Source organism: Macaca fascicularis, chromosome 16, assembly GCF_037993035.2.
Source record: "Macaca fascicularis isolate 582-1 chromosome 16, T2T-MFA8v1.1".
NCBI classification, from domain to species: domain Eukaryota; kingdom Metazoa; phylum Chordata; class Mammalia; order Primates; family Cercopithecidae; genus Macaca; species Macaca fascicularis.
The window spans coordinates 56,902,068-56,924,239 of record NC_088390.1 but is presented as its reverse complement, the minus strand read 5'-3'; the positions used below and the strand labels follow the sequence as shown (position 1 = coordinate 56,924,239).

General features: G+C 42.6%; 2 protein-coding genes across 5 annotated transcripts in view; one reads left to right on the top strand and one right to left on the bottom strand.

Annotated features, from left to right (window-relative positions):
• The window catches only part of FAM117A (family with sequence similarity 117 member A), an 82,044-nt gene extending 81,279 nt beyond the window's left edge, over positions 1-765 (bottom strand). The window contains exon 1 of the mRNA XM_065531357.1: positions 683-765. The gene's annotated coding sequence lies outside the window, so the exon portion shown is untranslated. The remainder of the gene's footprint in view (positions 1-682) is intronic.
• Positions 766-867: 102 nt separating this feature from the next.
• Positions 868-22,172, top strand: part of KAT7 (lysine acetyltransferase 7) — a 41,912-nt gene continuing 20,607 nt past the window's right edge. The window contains exons 1-6 of one of the 4 annotated variants that reach the window (XM_005583630.4): positions 868-1,039; positions 4,423-4,570; positions 9,605-9,781; positions 11,195-11,434; positions 17,358-17,440; positions 21,422-21,511. In XM_005583630.4, coding sequence (XP_005583687.1) covers positions 1,025-1,039; positions 4,423-4,570; positions 9,605-9,781; positions 11,195-11,434; positions 17,358-17,440; positions 21,422-21,511 — 753 coding nt within the window. In that variant the 5' untranslated portion in view covers positions 868-1,024. The remainder of the gene's footprint in view (positions 1,040-4,422; positions 4,571-9,604; positions 9,782-11,194; positions 11,435-17,357; positions 17,441-21,421; positions 21,512-22,172) is intronic. The other 3 variants (XM_015438235.3, XM_005583631.4, XM_074019360.1) reach the window with 3 other exon arrangements.

The following is a 22,172-nucleotide window of genomic DNA, read 5'->3' as shown; positions in this document are numbered from 1 at the left end:
TCAGCTTCAGTAAAAACATTCCCTCTTCTTCCTCCGCCTCAAGCATCTGGATTCCAGAGGTCATTTGAGCTAAATGGGGTTCAATGCTTTTCTGACTCTGGTACTGCATTCCCGGGACACTTTCAAATCACATTTTTCACCCCAGGGCCCCCAGTGGTCTCAAACCCAAACACAGTGCGGGAAGGAAGTGGGCGCTCGCCACAGAGCTAAATTGGGAATTCTTTGAGCTGCAGCTTCTGGAGAATGGTTTTGCCTCCTCCCCGCGACATCAACTAACTTACTTGCTGTTAGCTAAGAGCAAGGACAATGTCTCCTCTACCAGACAGGAAACTTCCTGATGGCGGACGCTACCCTTTAGTTCCTTTTTCAATTCCCCATTCCCACCCCTTCGGCACCAGGATGGTTCTTAAAATACAAAGTTTCTTTCACAAAACATCCCTCTGCAACTTTTGAGTTTATGTAATAAACGGAAACGTCCTTTAAACAATCAGGCAACGAAGGGGTTAAATCTAATCTCAGCAACCTGATGGATTCCGGGGGGTTTCCTTCCTCGACTCTGGAAATTAAAACGACCGGGAAGGGAAATTTTGCCCTAGGTAAAGATGAGAACCGTTTACATCAACTGTCAGGCTTCTGCCCCAAACAAGAATGGCTACCCACGCCCACAAACAGCGCCACTCACGTTAACTAAAAATGGCTGGCCCCGGATTCCACCACTGGAGTCACTTTCTGCCCAACTTCAAAATGGCGCCCACTAGCTTCACCAAAAGGATCTAATCTCCCAGCACCCTCTTTGGCCCGTAACGTCAGGGGACGCGAGACCCAGCCGGAAGTGAAGGAAAAAGCGCTTCAGCCCGCGGCGCCTGCGCAGAACGCTCCAGACGCTGAGAGGCAGGAGGCACTAGGGATCGTCCGCAGGATTGGGACTGCTACAGAGGCCGCCACGGAGCCCGCCGGAGCCACCGTTCCTGCTGCTGCTGCCGCCGCTGCCCGAATCGGAACCGTCGGGCCGCAGCCGCCGGCAATGCCGCGAAGGAAGGTGAGAAACGGGAGAGGAGGGATGGCGGGTTTCTAAGGACAGTCGATTGAGCACCGTGACGCAGTTGGCCACGCCTCACAGTGCTTGGGTCCCAACTTCCCGCTCCCCCGAACCTTGCTCAGCCACCCTCTCTTCTGTCCATATCCAACAGAAAAATGTGGGCCCGACCCTGGCCTCGGCCTATGCTTGCAACTATTCCCGCCCTCTGCTTGCCTGGATCGGAGGCGTTCTTATTAATTGGTCGCTGAAACGTCAGGAAGCATATTGATTGGCTGGTGACGCCGCCTGTTTGGGCTCAACGGTCACCTCCCCGCGTGCGGGGGCGGTGTCTGGCCCCGGCCCTAGCGCTCTCCCACTGGCTGGAGAGAACGATCCCTCCTCTCCTGATTGGTCGGGGTTGGCAGTCTGTCCTGTGGGGGCGCGGCTTAGGCGGACCTCGATTGGGTGGCCCGAATCCCCGCCTTTCCGAGCGGGGACGCTGATAGGTGCAGAGGCGGGGTTTTGGAGGCCTCGTTACTTTCCAGGTGAGGGGCACAACAAAGCAGAAGACTGGGTGGTGGGAAGCCGGCGCCCACTCCCATGGGATCCCACTCAGGCCAGTTGCCTCCAAGCGGTAATCTTTACTTGCTAGTTCGACAGCTCCTAGAAAATGCAGTTGGCAAAAACCGAAACCTTCTAGAATTAGAAGGGACTTAGGAGGTCACCCAGGAATGGCCCCCTACTTCTTACAGTTGAACTAACGGAGGTCCATGGAGTGCCGCAAGCCACTCAGGCAGTGGCAGGTCCAGAATATAGAACAAATCTAACTCAATTGAATAAATGTCTATTGATTACTTTCTGCGCGGTGGTTGCTGACGATTCAGAAATTTATTAGACGTGATCCCTGGCTTAAGGGTATCACAGCCCGATAGGAGAAAACAGACATGAATAACCTTAGGACGATCTAGTAAGTTCTCTGCTTGGAGGTGTATACAAAGTGTTACAGGAAGGAAGTGAAGGAGCAGTTGGTCTGCTCTGGAGTACAATGGGAGGTATACTGGTAAAAGCCACAGGGAAGAGCTGAGTTCCAGGATCAAGCCAGGAAGGAACAAGTCTCACATCAACGCTTTAAATATCTAGATAATTAGACTGTAATGGTGACTTTTAAGATTCCCCCTTCATTTTAGCTGTTTTCTGTGATTCTTGCTTATTTTAGACATTTTCTGTGATTCTTGCTCATTTCCTGGCAGGTTACCCTTGAGATATTTGGAAAACTGGGTGGTATTCTTGCTCATTTCAGTAGAAATCTTTCTCTTCACAGAGGTTTTTCAGGCTGAAAATGTATGCTTTTTAATGTCTCCTAAAATGATCTCAGCTGGTGGGTGGTATGTATGGTTTTTTTTTTTTTTTTTTTTTTTTAAGATGGAGTTTTGCTCTTGTTGCCCAGGTCGGAGTGCAATGGCATGATCTCGGCTCACTGCAACCTCTGTCTTCCGGCTTCAAGCGATTCTCCTGCCTCAGTCTCCCTAGTAGCTGGGATTACAGGCGGATTCCATGACGCCCAGCTAATTTTTGTGTGTTTAGTAGAGACAGCATTTCACCATGTTGGTCAGGCTGGTTTTGAACTCCTGACCTCAGGTGATCCACCCGCCTCGGCCTCCCAAAGTACTGGGATTGAAGGCATGAGCCACCGCGCCCAGCCGGTGGTATGTGTGTTAAGGCTCACTAAATGCAGGAATAATATTGGTGCCTTGAAATAGGGCCCCAGTCTTCTTTCTTTTTTTTTTTTTTTTTTTTTTTTGAGACGGAGTCTCGCTCTGTAGCCCAGGCTGGAGTGCAGTGGCCGGATCTCAGCTCACTGCAAGCTCCGCCTCCCGGGTTCACGCCATTCTCCAGCCTCAGCCTCCCGAGTAGCTGGGACTACAGGCGCTGCCACCTCGCCCGGCTATTTTTTGTATTTCTTAGTAGAGACGGGGTTTCACCGTGTTAGCCAGGATGGTCTCGATCTCCTGACCTCGTGATCCGCCCATCTCGGCCTCCCAAAGTGCTGGGATTACAGGTTTGAGCCACCGCGCCCGGCCTGTCTTCTTTCTTAATTTCCTGAATACCAGGAGTTTCTTGAAAATGTACATTTTTTTAGTAACCTGTTTGGCGGCAAACCTGTCTTAATCTGTCCTGAGGCTACTTACGGTTTTTGTGTGTCTCATTTAGTGTGACTGTTTATATCTTTTGCTGCAGAAGTATTATGTTTTGTTATTGCACCCAATATTTGCAGGATACATGCAAAGTACTCCCCTTCTAAAAATAAAAAAACAATACGAATTCTAAACACAACTGGCCCTCAGGGTTTTGAATAAAGAATTGGGACTTACAGCGTGAATCTTTGTATTTTTAGCAAATATTTTTTCCTTTCTGGTTTTGTAAAGGGTATAGTGTTAGTGCTCAATTGATAAAAGTTATCTTTATGGCTAAGAAAGAACTCCTGAGGAGGTTAATAATTGACAAATAATTGTTCATTGAAAAGATGGTTTTGAAAACAACTGTTTTTGAATACCCATGAGTCTCCATGTGCAAGCTGCCTTTTTGAAAGATAGATGGCTTTCATGTGGAGAAACTTCAAGGATAGATGGCATACGCAGTAACAATTTTCGTCTTTTTCTGCTTAAATTCTTTTGGGATCAGAGTTGTGGTCCATGATATTTTGAGATGGTATATGGTTTTAAAAAAATATGATAGCTTTTCATGGAGACATTTAACAAAAGCTACTCTAAAGTTAAATGAGGTCTAGCACCAACGATTTTTTCACTACAGTGGACCTTTTTTTGTGATACTGATCTCCGAATGATCTTGGTTCATACTTAGTGCTAATACAGTAAGAATTAATTATCTTCATGGCTGGGTGTGGTGTCTCACGTCTGTAATCCCAGCACTTTGGGAGGCCAAGGCGGGTGGATCACCTGAGGTCAGATGTTCAAGACCAGCCTGGCCAACATAGTGAAACCCCATCTCTACTAAAAATATAGAAGTTAGCTGGGCGTGGTGGTGGGTGCCTGTAGTCCCTGCTACTTGGGAGGCCAAGGCAGGAGAATCACTTGAACCCAGGAGGCGGAAGTTACTGTGAGCTGAGATTGTGCCCTTGCCCTCCAGCCTGGGCAACGGGAGCCAATGAAATGGAAGCTCTTCATTTATTTAACAAAAGTCCCTTATTTGTACATTGTTCCATTTAAGTGTTCTAAATAAAGTGAAGTTGCCTGGGTGGGTGGGAGGATGGGAAATGCTTGTGGAATCCTTTCTTAGGTTTGAACTTGGTGTTTTCGGTGTCACAGCTTGTTTTATTTTCAATGTTAATGCAAACCCTCAGACCAAATGCTTCTGTGCTAATATCTGGATCTATGGTATTACAGAGGAATGCAGGCAGTAGTTCAGATGGAACCGAAGATTCCGATTTTTCTACAGATCTCGAGCACACAGACAGTTCAGAAAGTGATGGCACATCCCGACGATCTGCTCGAGTCACCCGCTCCTCAGCCAGGCTAAGCCAGAGTTCTCAAGGTAAAAATCTTCATTTTTCCTTACCACTCCTCACATCTGGCTGACTGGCCCATCACATTATTTTCCTAGTTAATGTGGAAACTGGTCCCTTGGCTTGGTGTAGATGACGGTGCACCAGATGATTGGTAAAATGTGGAGTGAATGCAGAGTTGTCAGGTCTTTAACAATGCTTCTGTTGGGGGCTGCTATCCAGTTTGTAGACCCAAAGGAACTGTGGATGGTATAATGGATAGAGACACATGTATGTCTTGAGTCATTTGTGTTTTTTTGTTTGTTTGTTTGTTTGTTTTTTTACATCGCCGTGTCTCCATCAGTAAAATGAAAATGTTATCCCTTCACTTTCTGTTTGAATGGTTTAGGCTTAGGGACTTGAAGTCCAGATGGTATCTGACTTATGGTGGTTTGATTTAATTATTATTATTTTTTTAACTTTACTGTGGTGCTAAAGCAATATGCATTCAGTAGAAACTTTTCGAATTTTGAATTTCAGTCCTTTCTTGGGCTAGTGATATGTGGCTGAAATATTTTCTTGTGATGCTGAATAGTGGCAATGAGCTATAACTCCCAGTCAGCGAGCCGTAACTCCCAGTTAGCCATTTGATCATGAGGGTAAACCAGTACTCTTCAGTGTACTGTCTTCAATAAATTACATGCAATATTCAACACTTTATTAAAAATAGGCTTTGTGTTAGATGATTGTGCACAATTGTAGGCTAATGTAAGTGATTTGAGCCTATTTAAAGTAGGCTAGGCTAAGCTATGATGCTCGGTAGGTTAGGTGTATAGTGCTTTTATTTTCTGGAGACAGGGTCTCTGTTGCACAGGTTGGAGTGCAGTGGTGTGATCTTGGCTCACTGCAACCTTGACCTCCTTGGCCCAAGTGATCCCCCCACCTCAGCCTCCTGAGTAGCTGGGACTACTTGGGAGATCTTATTATGTTGTCCAGGCTGGTCTCAAACTCCTGGACTCAAGCAGTCCTTCCACCTTGGCCTCCCAAAGTACTGGGGTTATAGATGTGAGCCATCATGTTCAGCCTGTTAATACTTTCAACTTATGATGGTTTTGTTGGGACTTAACCCCATTATAAGTCAAGGAGCATCTGTAGTCTCTTGGACTTGTTATTGGCAGAGGCCCAGTACTTCTAAAACCATGTTTAATTCTGGAATGTAATCCAATACACACTTGATAAATATTAATAATTGTACCAAAATATCAGTGTGGAAATATAGAATTTTGCTTTGGTAATAAAGAATTGAGGATCTTGGGGTTGGAAGGTAGTTTGAAGTATCTCTAGTGCATTTAGGCATCTGGGGTTAAATTTGGAGGGTACCCTTGACCCCTCCTGGCTCTTCTCTGGTATTCCCTGAGGAGGAAAGAAGGTTGTAGCTAATATAGAGAGCTGATGATCAATAGGTGGTAATAGATTAGGGGAAAAAAGCTTTAACATGTTTTGAGCACTTCAACAGTGTTGCTTTCGTTACTTTTTTTTTCCCTGAGATGGAGTCTCGCTCTGTCGCCAGGCAGAGTGCAGTAACGTGATCTTGGCTCACTGCAACTTCTGCCTCCTGGGTTCAAGCAATTCTCCTGCCTCAACCTGCAAGTAGCTGGGACTATAGGCATGTGCCACCATGCCCAGCTAATTTTTGTATTTTTAGTAGAGGTGGGGTTTCACCATGTTGGCCAGGATAGTCTCAGTCTCTTGACCTCGTGGTTTGCCTGCCTCGGCCTCCCAAAGTGCTAGGATTATAGGTGTGAGCCACCGTGCCCTGCCGCTTTGGTCACTTTTATATCAGTATGTTGCACAACGAGAGAAAAACCATCAGTTTTTCAAGCAAGAAAGTGGGAATATCCTCTTTAACAACTGTTCTTAACTTTTTTTTTTTTTTTTTTTTGAGACGAAGTCTTGCTCTGTCGCCCGGGCTGGAGTGCAGTGGCCGGATCTCAGCTCACTGCAAGCTCTGCCTCCCAGGTTTACGCCATTAACTTTATTTTTGAATTTAGGATTTCAGCTAAAGTATTGCTATTGTCTCTTGATTTCTTAAGCTTTAAATTTTTACCACAATGAGACTATGGATAAATAGCTACTATAACTCAAGCACTATGTTATGTCCTAGGAACCATGATAGAAAAATCATAGTTCCTGTCCTCAAGGATCTTACAGTTCAGTGCAAGATATAGATATGAAAATTGGTCATGGGAATATATTATGGCAAGGGCTGTGAGAGGGGTTTGCATAGAGTACTACAGAAGCCCAGAGGTGGGATAGCCAACTTAGGGCAGCACTCCCACAACGATGAAGTCTTTTTTGTTGTTGTCGAGACAGAGTCTCGCTGTGTTGCCCAGGCTGGAGTGCAGTGGTATGATCTTGGCTCACTGCAGCTTCCGCCTCTTGGGTTCAAGTAATTCTCCTGCACCAACCTCCCATGTAGCTGGGATTACAGGTGAGCGTCACCATACCTGGCTATATTTTGTATTTTTAGTAGAGACGGGGTTCGCCATGTTGTCCAGGCTCGTCTTGAACTCCTGATCTCAAGTGATCTGCCCACCTCGGCCTCCCAGAGTGCTGGGATTACAGGCGTGAGCTGCCGTGCCGGGCTGCACACTGACGTCTTAAAGGCTCTGATAGGAATTTACAAGTTGAAAGATGGGAATATGTTATTCTCGGCAGATGGAACAGCATATGCTAAGGAAAAGACATAATGTTCGTAGAAAGTATAATTGACCATGCCCTAGACACCTGAAAACTAAATATTCAAAACAGCTAGGAAATGCGTAAGCCCTGGGTCTTGACCTCGTGACCACAGAGTTGCACAACTCTGGGGTACCATTTACAATGTCATCAATGTAAGGTGTTCCTCCCTAGAGCAAAATGTAGATCATATTGTGAAAGGAGGCCCCTGGAGATGTACAAGTTGATAACCTTGCTGTGTGCTAACTTTTCTCACCCGAAAGTTTGGAAATTTTCAGTTTTCTTCTTTGGAGAGTCTATAAGATTTCTTCAGATTTTTTGTTGTTAAAATATCCGTTGGGGGGTGCAGCTGCGAGAGAGTGAGGCTGACACCTGGCCTGTGCATCCTGCCCTCCAAAAAAAAAAAAAATTAATTAATTAAAATAAAATATACTTTAGAGAGGATTTTGAATGTTCTCACCACAAAGAAATGACAAGTGTTTGAGATATGGATATGCTAATTATTTTGATTTCATCATTACACAATGTATACATCTATCAGAACATCACAGTATACTCCATAAATATGTACACTTATGCGTCGATTAAAACAAAGCTAAGACTGCTAGGGGCTTACGCGGAGGGAGTTGAGCCAGCATCACCACGATGATGTTGGAGAGCGAGCAGTTCCTGATGGAGCTGACCAGACTCTTCCAGAAGTGCTGGAGGTTGGGCAGCATCTATATCACCTTGAAGAAGTAGAGTGGTCGAACCAAACCTGTTCCAAAGAAAGGTTCTGTGGAGGGCTTTGAGCCCTCAGACAAGTGTCTGCTAAGAGCTATCTATGGGAAAAAGAAGGTCAGCACTGTGGTGAGCTCCAAGCAAGTGAATAAGTTTCAGATGGCTTATTCAGACCTACTGAGTGCTAACATGGATGGGCTGAAGGGACAAAAAGAACAAAAGTAAGAAGACAAAAGCAGTAGCACAGTAAAGGGCACAAATTTCCTGTTTTCACCAATTAACCACTGAATTGCTATTTTTTCCTTTGGGTTTTACTTTTGGCCACATAGCTAGGTTTCTGGTTCCCCCACACTAGGTGTTTTCACATAAGATGTAGGATCCTTTTGCAAAGAATAGCTGCAGTGTTTATAGGGTAGTTGTGGTAAGAATCTAGTTTATTTTACATTTGGCTAATTGGTCTGTACTGCATGGTTATATACTCCCGGATTATAGATTAAAAGTCTCCGTAGTCATCTCTGTAGAGCGTAAGCTATCATTAAGCATGTCTGTTTATCAAAAAAAAAAAAAAAAAACTAAAACATATCTATATATATTTTAAAAAATGCTTTACTTTTAGCTTTGAATTTCTTTCATTTCCTTTGTCATCAGGTTGGAGATATAAAAGGGGGGCGCTGAGTGCCTCAGAATAGGTTTTTCCATCCAAAAAACTTAAAATGCTGCATTCCTATTTTACCTTTATGAATCTATTATGATTGTGCTAGAGAGAGTAATAAGAAAGAAAAAAATTGGCCCCTTAAGAAAGGAAATCAAGGCCGGGCGCGGTGGCTCAAGCCTGTAATCCCAGCACTTTGGGAGGCTGAGACGGGTGGATCATGAGGTCAGGAGATCGAGACCATCCTGGCTAACAAGGTGAAACCCCATCTCTACTAAAAATACAAAAAATTAGCCGGGCGTGGTGGCAGGCGCCTGTAGTCCCAGCTACTCGGGAGGCTGAGGCAGGAGAATGGCGTGAACCTGGGAGCTGGAGCTTGCAGTGAGCTGAGATCGCGCCACTGCACTCCAGCCTGGGCCACAGAGCCAGACTTGGTCTCAAAAAAAAAAAAAACAAAAAAAAGAAAGGAAATCATTTTGTTTGTTGTTATATCTTTGTTAATAGAATATCTGTTCTATGGTGGGTTAGAAAAAGGGAAGAATGAGAGGATGCAGCTAATATTTACAAAGCACTGTGTACCACGGATGATGTTAAGTGCTTCACGTGCATTATCTCACCTATTCCTCACTACAATGTTATGAGGAATGTGCTACTAGTATTTTCCTGTTTAATAGGTCAGGAAACAGGCTTGGAGAAAATAACTTGCCCAAGATGCCATAGCTAGTTGGTATGAATCACATTCAGTTATAATTCCAGAACCTAAACTATTAATGCTGTACTACATTACATCTCTATACCTGAGCTAGGCCTTTTTGCTTATATTTTATTTAATTAAATAGACATTTTAAGGATTTGTTGGATTTTTTGAAACATGAAGAGGAGGAGGAGGAGCTACATTCTAATAAATTATATGGATAGGAAGTAAAACAGATTTCCATCTTTTTTCTTTATTTTCTTTTAAAATCGGGATCAGATTCCAGTCCTGTTCGAAATTTGCAGTCTTTTGGCACTGAGGAGCCTGCTTACTCTACCAGAAGAGTGACCCGTAGTCAGCAGCAGCCTACCCCAGTGACACCGAAAAAATACCCCCTTCGGCAGACTCGTTCATCTGGCTCAGAAACTGAGCAAGTGGTTGATTTTTCAGATAGAGGTGAGTGGGTATGGTATGACTTAGACCTATCACAGAGCATCTGGGTGAATTTCTTTTTAAGGAGGGCTTGGGGCCACTGCAGGTAGATGCCTAATACTTCAGCTAGATGAATGCTGTTTGCTTGTTTCCTTTCTTATATCTTGCTGAGGACAGTTTGATATCAGAATATTCTCAAGGTCCAGAGTAACTGGAGTATATTAAAATGGACCTGTAATAGGAAAAAGAGACTGGGGCCTTCTTAACCACAGATGAAAAGGGCTTGAAGCAGACTTTTCTTATAGCCATACTTCTGAGCCCATTTATCTCCAAATTTCTTCATGCAGAGGTTACCGACTGGTGAACTACTTCTAGTCTGTCCGCATGGTTGGTTGGTTTGCTTGCACAGTGTTTAAAATTTTTAAAATTTGTTTCTAGTATTTGAAAACACAGTGATTTCATATAAAAACCTGGATTAATCATTTATTTTAAACAATGAAAAGATCTGGGAACACTAGGTGGCCAATCACCCATAGTAATAATTGGCTGGAGTTGAATAGTAGCTGTCCCCTTTGGATGGACAATGAGCTGTCTATTTGGCCTTGCTGAGCCCCTGTAGCCATTTGGTTTGCAATTCCTGATTTACAGTCTGGAATTTCAAGATTGAATTGTTAGACTACCAACAGGCTCACTCAAGAGTCTAAGTCCATTCACATCTTACACCAAGCCTGTCCAGTGTCATCAAGAAAGACAATCACTGTCACTTATCTTCTGTCCTGTGTCTCTCCTGGAAGGGAAATGGGATAGTAATTGTTTTTGTGTGTGTGTTTTTTTTGGGGGGGGGGCGGGGAAGGAGTCTCGCTCTGTCGCCTAGGCTGGAGTGCAGTGGCGCGATCTTGGCTCACTGCAAGCTCTGCCTCCTGGGTTCACGCCTTCCTCCTGCCTCAGCCTCCCAATTAGCTGGCACTACCGGTGCCCGCCGCCATGCCTGGCTAATTTTTTTTTCTGTATTTTTAGTAGAGATGGGGTTTCACCGTGTTAGCCAGGATGGTCTCGATCTCCTGACCTTGTGATCCGCCCACCTCGGTGTCCCATAGTGCTGGGATTACAGACGGGAACCACTGCGCCTGGCTGTAATATTTTAAAAATTTATTTCCATCCAGTTTTGATTATCCATGATTAGCAACTCAGGAGAAATACAGATAGGTGTAATAGGTAAAGTACAAATTTAATTTTAATTAGAATTTAAAGTTGCACAAAAGGAATGTTGTAGAAGTGCCTCTTCATTTTCCACTTAGCTGTCTAGCAGACAGGTAGCTGAAAGTTACTGGTTAAATCATAGAAAAAGAATCTGGGAAGCCCATAAACTCATCTGAATAGTAAACCTCTAAATAAATGAACCTCACTCATGACTTCTACCAATTGTTTTTGCTTTAGAAACTAAAAATGCAGCTGATCATGATGAGTCACCACCTCGAACTCCAACTGGAAACGCACCTTCTTCTGAGTCAGACATAGACATCTCCAGCCCCAATGTGTCTCACGATGAGAGCATTGCCAAGGACATGTCCCTGAAGGACTCAGGCAGTGATCTCTCTCATCGCCCCAAGCGCCGTCGCTTCCATGAAAGCTACAACTTCAATATGAAGTGTCCTACACCAGGCTGTAACTCTCTAGGTCAGTGTGCCCCAGCTTCATGACATCCTTTGTTCTGTGGTTCTCTCTCCCAGGATCATCCAGAAATGTTTTGTGTTCTGTTGGGGTTTAGCTTCTTAGGCTCTTCGTGGTCATGTGCTGAGTGATAATGAGTTGCTCACTTGAATAAAAGCCTTTCTCTTCTTGACTGATGGTCCATAATAATAGACCTGGTTGTAAGGAAATTAACTATGATGAACAATTTAGTTTATCAAGAGCTTTTCCCAGTGAAAAATTCACTCCTTTACCCAGCAAAAACAAAAAAGACTATCTTCAAATATCTTATTGCATGGCACATAGCTCATACTCAGTGAGGACTAGTTAAGGGTAAGCTAGTACAGAATAGTGGTTGCGCAGCCATAGCTGTTAAGGAAATGAGGAAAACATTTCCTGTCAGGAGGCTGTGAAATTAAGAGTACACATGAGACCCTAGCCTTCTGTAACTTTAGTAGCTTTAGGTCTTGTGCTTTGTGTGCTTAGTAAGTATAAAGAAGATAAAATATTTCTTCTGTGATAAATATCTTATTTTCTTATGAGTTTTACCCCTTAGTGAATTACTTTAGAGATTCTTGGAGTGGTTTGAACCTTATTTGTGCACCTTCAGTGAGCTGAGGTGCGTATATTGGGCTTAAGCTTTTGTCTAGAGTTGGAAGAAGCTGATTGGGAGATAAGGGGTCTTTCACTACTGGGTCTACTTCTCAAATTCACACTTTGCATGTGGCTATCAAGTTTGAAAAACGGTAGAACAGAGTAAGTTACTGCTTGGCAGGCCAACAATACACTTTCTGTAGTGGTTTTTTTGTTGTTGTTGTTTGTTTTTGTTTGTTTGTTTTTGAGACAGAGTCTCGCTCTGTCGCCCAGGCTGGATGCAGTAGGCTGGAGTGCAGTAGCGCCATCTTGGCTCACTGCAACCTCCACGTCCCGGGTTCAAGCGATTCTTCTGCCTTAGCCTCCCAAGTAGTTGGGATTACAGGCGCCCACCACCAGGCCTGATTTTTGTATTTTTAGTAGAGATGGAGTTTCGCCATGTTGGTCAGGCTGGTCTCAAACTCCTGACCTCATGATCTGCATGCCTCTGCCTCCCAAAGTGCTGGGATTACAGCATGAGCCACCACGCCCGGCCTTTTGTTCATTTTTATAGAGAGACAGGGGTTTCACTTTGTTCCCCAGGCAGGAGCGCAGTGGCATAACCATAGCTCACTGCAGCCTCAACTCCTGGGCTTAAATAATCTTCCCATCTCAGCCTCCCAAGTAGCTGGGACTACAGACATGTGTCTTGGCTTTTTTTTTTTTTTTTTTTTTTTGGTCTTATTTTTTAGAGATGAGGTTTTTTCTGTGTTGTTCAGGTTGGTCTTCCAACTCCTGGGCTCAAGCAATCCTCTCCACTCATGCTGAGTAGCTGGGTCTACAAGCGTGAGCCACCATGCCCAGTGGTTTTCTGTAGTGTTTAATTAATTTGGATCATTTCCTGGTCTTATAGCAGTTTCTCAGATAATTTCAAACCATCAAAATGAATAAATACAGCAAAGTTCTCTTGAACTCCATACCAGTTGTCACTCAAAGAGGATAATTGTTTCAGGCCTGCATTGATTTCCTTGGAATAAATAATGAAAAACTAAGAAAGACAACATATTATACTAGTATAAGAGATGATGGCTAATGTGCTTTAAGAGTTGAAGGGGATCTACTTGCCATGCAGCAAGAAAAGGAATTTTCTTTTGCTTCTGCTTGTTACTAACCATTCGTTGCTAAATTGTTTCTTTTATGTACTATATTTGGTCATTCATGCAGTAAATATTTACTGAATATTGGTCATGTGCCAGACACTGTTTTAAGTTATGAGGATGTAGCTATGAACAAGTCAAAGTCTCTGCTCTCATGGAGCTTATAGTCTAGCTGAGGAAGGCAAATAGATAGATGTATAATATATCAACTGGAGGTAAATACTGTGAAGGAAAATAAAACTGGGAGTACTGAGGGTAGGATATTGTGTGCATACATACATGTATGCATACATATGTATATGTATATGTGACATGTATATATGTAGTTGGTTAGGAAAAGCTACTCTGATATGGTCACATTTGAGCAGAGACTTGCTGTTTGAATATTTTACAATAAGCATGATGGGTAGGGAGAACAGCAAGTGCTCTGGGCAAGAGAATAATTAACCAGTTTGAGGAACACTTAGAGGCCAATATACTTGGGGCAGAGTGACTAGAATGGAGAGGAGGAGGTAGGCGAGAATGGGGCCTGATTGTGTTATTTATGCCCAGGAGTTAACCTCTTAATGGGGTAGACCATAGGGTAAATAAAAAAGATGTTGCATTAGAGGAAAGTTTATTTGTATTTATTTGTTTATTTGTTTGTTTATTTTGGAGACAGAGTCTCATTCTATAACCCAGGCTGGAGTGCAGTGGCGTGATCACTCACTGCAACCTCCGCCTCCTGGGCTCAAGTGATTCTCGTGCCTCAGCTGCCTGAGTAGCTGGGGTTCACAGGCATGTGCCACCATGCCTGGCTAATTTTTTGTATTTTTTAGTAGAGACGGGATTTTGCCGTGTTGACTAGGCTGGTCTCAAACTCTTGGTCTCAAGTGAAAAAGTTTACTTTGACTTTGGTTTTCATGTATTGGAACTTTGAAAAATATGAACCTGAGCTTCCAAAGTATCCTTTTTTTTGAGGCAGAGTGTTACTCTGTCACCTAGGCTGGAGTGCAGTGGTGCGATCTCAGCTCAGCCTCCGCCTCCCAGGCTTCATTGAATTGTCTCCCAAGTAACTGGGACTACAGGCACATGCCACCATGCCCAACTAATTTTTGTATTTTTTATAGAGACAGGGTTTCACCACGTTGCCCAGGCTGGTCCTGAACTCCTGGGCTCAAGTGATCCTCCCACTTCAGCCTCCCAAAGTGTTGGGATTACAGGTGTGAGCCACTGCACCAGGCCCCAAAATATTCTTGACCCTAGTCTATTCCTTAAGAATTTTATGTACTTGTGAAAAATTAAAGCTCTATAAGAAAGTTTGAAGTGCATTAAGTAAAAATTTCCCTTCACTCATACCCCCAGAACCGTGCCACAGATACAAAACTTCTGTTTGCAGTTTTCTATGAATGCTTCCAAGAAGTTTTTCTACATATATAAGCACACATATATGTACATGTATTTCCTTTTTGTGATTATTCATAAAAGGGAAAATAGGATACATTCGTTGGTTGTACATCTTGGATATTTTACGTTATTAGTATTTAGAGGTCTGTCTTTTTAAAAGATGCGGAGAATTTCATTGTGTTGATAGTTCATAAATATTTAAATTGTCTCATTGACATTTAGATTGTTTCTCATTTTTAGCTTTTTTGAACAATACTGTAATGGGTAGCCTTGTATGTACATATTTTGGTGTCTTTCTAGCAAATCTGTAGGATAAATTCATAGCAGTGGAATTTTTAGGTCAATAGATAAGCTGTTCCTTTTTTAACGTACATGGTAGATTGGTTTTCATTAACATGTAAAAGAAAACATGACCTGAATAAGTTACTAAGAAGTGTGGATATGCCCAGGCACAGTGGCTCACGCCTGTAATCCCAGCACTTTGGGAGGCCAAGATGGGTGGATCACCTGAGGTCGGGAATTCGAGACCAGTCTGGTCAACATGGTGAAACCCCGTCTCTATTAAAAATACAAAATTAGCCGGGCGTGGTGGCGGCGCTTGTAATCGCAGCTACTCAGGAGGCTGAGGCAGGAGAATCGCTTGAACCTGAGAGGTGGAAGTTGCAGTGAGCCAAGAACGCCCGATTGCATTCCAGCCTGGGCAACAAGAGTGAAACTCCATCTCAAAAAAAAAAGGAAGTATGGATACATAGTATCTGAAAAGCAAGTCTTGCAATTGTAATGACACTCCTTTATATACATATATTTTTTTTTGAGACGGTCTCTCTATCACCTAGGCTGGAGAGTGGTGGCGTGACCATGGCTCACTGCAGCCTTGAATTCCTGGGCTTAAGTCATCCTGCCACCTCAGCCTTCTGAGCAGCCAGGACTACAGGCATGGACCACCATGCCTGGCTAATTATTTTTATTTTTGTAGAGGTGGAGTCTCACTATGTTGCCCAGGCTGGCTTTGAGCTTTTGGATTCACGTAGTCCTCCTGCGTTGGCTTCCCAAAATGCTGGGATTATAGGTGTGAGCCACTGTGCCCAGCTGACACTATGTTGTATATATGGTATTTGATCAGTGAGGATGGTTTTTCTGTCCGAGATAATTTTGCAGATCTCTAAAATTGCATTTTTTTTTCTTTTTTGAGATGGAGTCTTGCTCTGTTGCCTAGGCTGGAGTGCAGCGGCGCAATCTTGGCTCACTCAGCCTCTGCCTCCTGGGTTCAAGTGATTCTCCTGCCTCAGCCTCCCAAGTAGCTGGGGTTACAGGCATGCATCACCATGCCGGTCTAATTTTTATATATTTTTAAGTAGAGATGAAGTTTCACCATGTTGGCCAGGCTGACCTCAGGTGATCTACCTGCCTCGGCCTCCCAGAGTGTTGGGATTACAGGCGTGAGCCACCGTGCCTGGCCCTAAAATTGCATTTTTAATAATACAGTCCCAGAGAAACGGTGGCCTGAATGTTCTAAAATCACCCAATCCCCAGTACTTGGACTGTTTTTTCCTTTTAAAGTTTATTCTATAAATTATGTTGTGTAAGCTTTAAACTCCCACTGTCTTCTTTACCCCAAATTAAATATATATATATTTGTAATGAAAGATGAAGATTTTTGTAGACTCGCTATTCAGCTTAGCTAACTTTTTATCCCATTAGAATTGTCCTCTGAGCCCTTTCAGTCTTAGGTGTTTTATAAACCTTTTGGTTGAAGAGAAATATATAAAAAGGAAATAATGTTCAATTCCCTGTCTGTTTTCAAAAAAACCACATGAAAAATAGATGAATGAAGAGAAACCCATTTAAATAAAACAAGCTTTCGTGTATTGTTATTCCTTATGTTTTTCCGTCTTCAGAAGGCCTTGTGTTACTGCCTGTTTCGGGCGTGGTGGCTCATGCCTGTAATCCTAGCACTTTGGGAGGTGGAGGCAGGAAGATTGTTTGAGTCCAGGAGTTCAGGACCAGCCTGGGCAACACAGTGAGACCCGTTTCTACAAAAAATTTTAAAATAGGCCCAGTGTGATGTGAGCCTGTAGTCCTGGCTACTTGGGAGGCTGAAGTGGGAGGATCACTTGAGCCTAGGAGTTCAAGGTTGCTTTGAGCCATGGTTGCACCACTGCATTCCAGCCTAGGTGACATAAAAATTTTTTAAAAAGTAAAAATATATGATTATAGAAGAATCCTAAATCTTTAAGCAAAACTCTGTTCTCCCTCCAAAAAATAAGTATTTAATCTGGTTTAAAGTTATGTAAATATGTTTACTTATATGATAGAAAAGGCCATTTCTTTCTCCATTTTTCATAAATTTATTTTGAGTATTGAAAGGGGCTAAATTCAGGTTGGATAGCATTGCACAGTAGAAAGAAAAGTACACTTATTATACATATGACCTGATTAATTTAGCGTAGGAGAGTTACATTCCACCAAAAGAAAGTGTTCCTCTTCATTGTCTTGTGCTTTATCACAAATGTTGACTTCATGACATTTTGAGATTTGAGAAGTCTAAGAGCAGAAAGAACTATGGTTTATATTGATCATACATAAGCATGTTCAAAGATAGCCAGATCCATCCTGTGGAAGAAAAGAATGAGTGCAAGTTATAGCCCTACCAGCCTTACCTTTGGTGGATTCAGTCTGATCAGACATATATTTGATAAAAATGATGTAGCGAAAAAACAGGTTTGTTGTGGAGAAACATACTACTTTCTAAGCTTGTCTTCTTTCTTGAGATTGAGTTTTCCCTCCTTTAACAGGACACCTTACAGGAAAACATGAGAGACATTTCTCCATCTCAGGATGCCCACTCTATCATAACCTCTCAGCTGACGAATGCAAGGTAATTGTGTTCTCGTTTTTTCAACATATGCTTTTTGAGTGCTTACCGTTTGCCAGACACTTTACTAAACACTGGGGATACAGTGGCCAATAAGATGGGCAGGGTCCTTGTTCTTAACGTTGTAATGGAGGAAACATAAAAACCAATATGCTTTTTTAGAAAAAACTAGTTAAACAGACAAAAGAATTGTAATATGTTATGAATGATTTGAAAGAAATTAACAAGGAGATTATGAAACATTTGGAACATCAGCTGCTAGTGCATTGATATTTTCTATTGAAAATTGGCTTCGAAGACTGCTAGGGACTTATTCCACTAAGGAATAATTTGCATATTTTATTTGCATAAAATATGTGATCTTAATATTTATGCATTCAGTTCTCTTCTTATAAATCTATGAAGTCATTTTGCTTTTAAAATCTTTTCATAATTCTTGTTCCTTTTTCTGTCCTTTTCTGTGAAATACTTTTTGTTACTCTCAGTCACACCTACTCTTGGCTAATTCTTCTTTTAAATTCTTGAAACATAGCTCCTAAATAACCTTTGGGATTTTGAGATAACGTATTTAGGAGTAGAAGCTCAGATCCTATTTGTATGTTCCTGTGTGGGTTGCTCTTCCCAAGGATGGAACCAAGGATCTAATTATGGGGAAGCAAGAGTGGAAAATGTTATTAATTAAATGGGTTGCTTGAGTAGTATTGGATAGGTTATCTAAGCTGGTTAGACCAAAGTATTATTGTTGTTTTTGTCGTTACTTTGCTAATGATGCCAGGGTCACAGGTTTATTCCTGTCTGAGCCAATTTCATTGTGAGGAAAATTAGATTCCCTAGCTAACATTGATTTTCCTTGATTCAGGAATTTGTTCTCTTATTTACAGGTAGACTGCAGGGGTGAAAGTTTCTTTTATGTGGTTAGTCTTTCAGCAAAGTAGTGTAATTTCCGTGTTTATATGGATTTTAAGGTCAATGACCCTACTCTTATTTTTCTTCATTCCAAATCTTTTTATAAGCGGCAGTTCCTTCTGCTCTGTGTAAAAGTAAGTTGTAGATCTTCCCATTGTCTTCCCATTAGCCTGGGACTAAATCAAAACAGAAAAAGCTGTGCCCCCATCTGTGTCAGAAGCAGGCAAGTCTTTAGGTACTTCTTTCTCAGAAAATAACTGCGATCCCTGCTTGTTGAGAGTTGTTCTCTACCACTTGTCTCTAAATGTAATGATCTGATACTATGGATGGTTTTACATAAAAATCTTCTGACATGTCTTTTGCTTTTGAAATTGTTAGTTTATAACAATATGACTGTGTTAAGTTAAGCAGTTTATTTTAGAAAAAGAAAAATTTGAGTTTGGAGAAGAAAATTCTGATAAAAGGAAAACATTTCTATCCTGAATTTATCCTCTTTGTTTCCTCTTCTTTGCAAGAGGCATTAGGCTCAGCATAATCCATCTTTACTACTGGAACGTGTGCATGGAGGATCAGGAGAATTTCTGAGATGATATATTTTTATTACATTTAGAACTGTAAGTGGAAAGATTAGACAAATTCCCCACATTTATTAACAGCTCTAGTGTTTTTGAAGAACCTTCATATACGTGATTGCTCTTGAGTTTCCCAGGACACCCTTGCGATCAGTGATGTTACATTTGTATTCAGTCATATATTTCTGTAGCTGCATGTACCAAATACAGGTATCTGAAGATTCAGTGAATAAAAGACTGCATTTAAGGAGCTCATGAGGCTGGGCGCGGTGGCTCACGCCTGTAATCCCAGCACTTTGGGAGGCCGAGGCGGGCGGATCACAAGGTCAGGAGATCGAGACCACAGTGAAACCCCGTCTCTACTAAAAATATAAAAAAATTAGCCGGGCGCGGTTGTGGGCGCCTGTAGTCCCAGCTACTCGGGAGGCTGAGGCAGGAGAATGGCGTGAACCCGGGAGGCGGAGCTTGCAGTGAGCCGAGATCGCGCCACTGCACTCCAGCCTGGGCTGGGCGACAGAGCGAGACTCCGTCTCAAAAAAAAAAAAAAAAAAAAAAAAAAAAGGAGCTCATGTTCTCATAGGAGGAGGCAACATAAACATTCAAATTAATAAGTAAATAATTTTGTGCAATGATAAATATTGTGAGGAAAAAAGACAAATGATAGAGTCTGTTTTTGGGGTGAGGGTAGGGATAGCCCTGCTTTTCCCAGGATGGTCCAGGAAGACCTTCCTGAGGAGTTGGCGTTTGATCTGGGACATGGATGATGGCAAAGAAGCAGTTGTGTAAAGATCTAGGAGAAAAGATACCTAAGTAGAAGGAACAGCAAGTGCAGAGGCCATGAGGCATGGCTAAACTGATGGGTTTGAGAGGCTGAATGAAAGTAGGTTATGTATGGCTGGATCTAGATCATAAAGGACCTTGTGGACTTTGGCACAGGAGTATACTTTTGTTCTAATAGAATGAGAAACATTTGGGGGGCTTTAACAAAGGCATGATAGGATTTCATGCACACTTTTTAAAACTGAAGGCTTGCTAACGTGGAGAATGGAGTGTGGGGGCAAGAGTTGATGCAGGGTATAAGGTGCTTGGGAGACTGCATGGAAGTTCAGGCAGTAATTGGTGGACTGGACTAGCTTTGTATCGGCAGCAATTCTAAGACTAGGTTGGATTCAGGATACATTTTAGAGGGGAGCAACCTGTTAGGCTTGCTGATTGATTTGATGTGAGGTGTGAGAAAAGAGAAGAATCTAGGATAACATTCAAGTTGTTGACCAGATCAGCTATTTAGACAGTATTGCCGTTTATTAATACTGGGAAGATTTGGGGTAGAGCAGATTTGTGGAGAAATGCCCGGCGTTCTGTTTTGACCATTCTGAGTTTTAGTGGTGAAGTGGAATAAGCAGTTGGATATGAGTTCCCAATTCCCAGATTATGAAACAGAAACTATTGAGAGCTGATGTCATTTGTCTGAGGTCATGTAACTACAGAGTTAAGTTTCCCTGGAGACTTGAACCCAGGTTTTCTTTTTTTTTTTTTCGAGACAGAGTCTCGCTCTGTCACCCAGGCTGGAGTGCATTGGTGCAATCTCGGCTCACTGCAACCTCAGTCTCCTGGATTCAAGCAATTCTCATGCCTCAGCTTCTTAAGTAGCTGGGATTACAGGTGTGCGCCACCACGCCTGGCTAATTTTTGTATTTTTAGTAGAGACGGGGTTTCACCATGTTGCCCAGGCTGGTCTTGAACTCCTGGCCTCAAGTGATCTGCCCATCTTGGCTTCCCAAAGTGCTGGGATTACAGATGTGAGGCACTGCGTGTGGCCAAACCCAGGTTTTCTTTTTTCTTTTTTTTTTTGTTTTTGAGACGGAGTCTCGCTTTGTTGTCCAGGCTGGAGTGCAGTAGTGCAATCTTGGCTCACTGCAACCTCCGCCTCCCAGGTTCAAGTGATTCTCCTGCCTCAGCTTCCCAAGTAGCTGAGATCACAGGCGCCTGCCACCATACCCTGCTAATTTTTTGTATTTTTAGTAGAGACAGGGTTTCACCATGTTGGCCAGGCTGGTCTCGAACTCCTGACCTTAGCTCATCTGCCCGCCTCAGCCTCCCAAAGTGCTGGGATTACAGGCGTGAGGCACCACGCCCAGCCCAAACCCAGGTTTTCTAATGTTTCCTTTGTACTTCCATACTCTATTCTTGCACTTCCTCATGCTTTTTTTTTATTTGTTGTACTTTGGGAAGAGTCCAGGCTCAGAGTCATCAGACATGATTAAAACCTTAGTGATCCCATCATTTAGCTGTTATCATTTCAACTTCTCTGATTCTGTTACTGGCTGAGAAGGCAGAATGTGAAGCTTGCCTTATCTCTTTCTTGTAGAGATTGTGATAATAAGTGTGAAGACGCTTTGAAAGTAAAGTACAACATAAATCCAAGGCATTATCATTGTATTCTTATGCTTTAAGTAAACGTAGTTTTAGAAGCAGGTGGATTTATTGACATTGTTGATGGTTGCAGGTGAGAGCACAGAGCCGGGATAAGCAGATAGAAGAAAGGATGCTGTCTCACAGGCAAGATGACAACAACAGGCATGCAACCAGGCACCAGGTATGGGCCTTGTTAAAGCGCTGGCCACTCATAGTTTGAGGTCCATTTCTTGGATCTCCTCTATAATTGTCTTCAGGCATGTCTATGCCTCATTTCCTGTGATATGTCTTCCAGATGTACTTAGAATCACGTTTCTTTTTCAAACAGTAAATTTTCATAAAACAAACACTTCTACCTTATGAAGGAATCATGCTATCTGTAGTAATAGTAGTAGTACTAGTAGTAGTAGTAGTAGTAGTAGTAGTAGTAGTAGTAGTAGTAGTAGTAGTAGTAGTAGTAGTAGAAGAAGAAGAAGAAAATTCTGATTATTCGAAAGATTACACTTGCTGCTTCATTTCCTCACTTGGCATCCTTTAAGACTATTGTAGCTTGCTTTCAAACCTCTCCACTCTGCTAGCACCTTTCCAAGGCCACCAGTGACTTTTCCCCAGCATTTGACACTCGCTGACTGTGTTATTTTTCTTGTACTTGTCTCTTCCCTTGGTTTGTAGGGAGCATCCTGGCTTGGTCCTAATCCTCCTCCTGCCTCTCTGAACATTCCTGCCACATTGGTTGCACTTAATTCCTTGTTCTTCCCTAAATGCCTTTGGTCTTCACTCTTGCTGTTTTCCTGCCTGGAACACTATACCTGTACCGAGAAGAGATTGTATTTTCCTTCAAG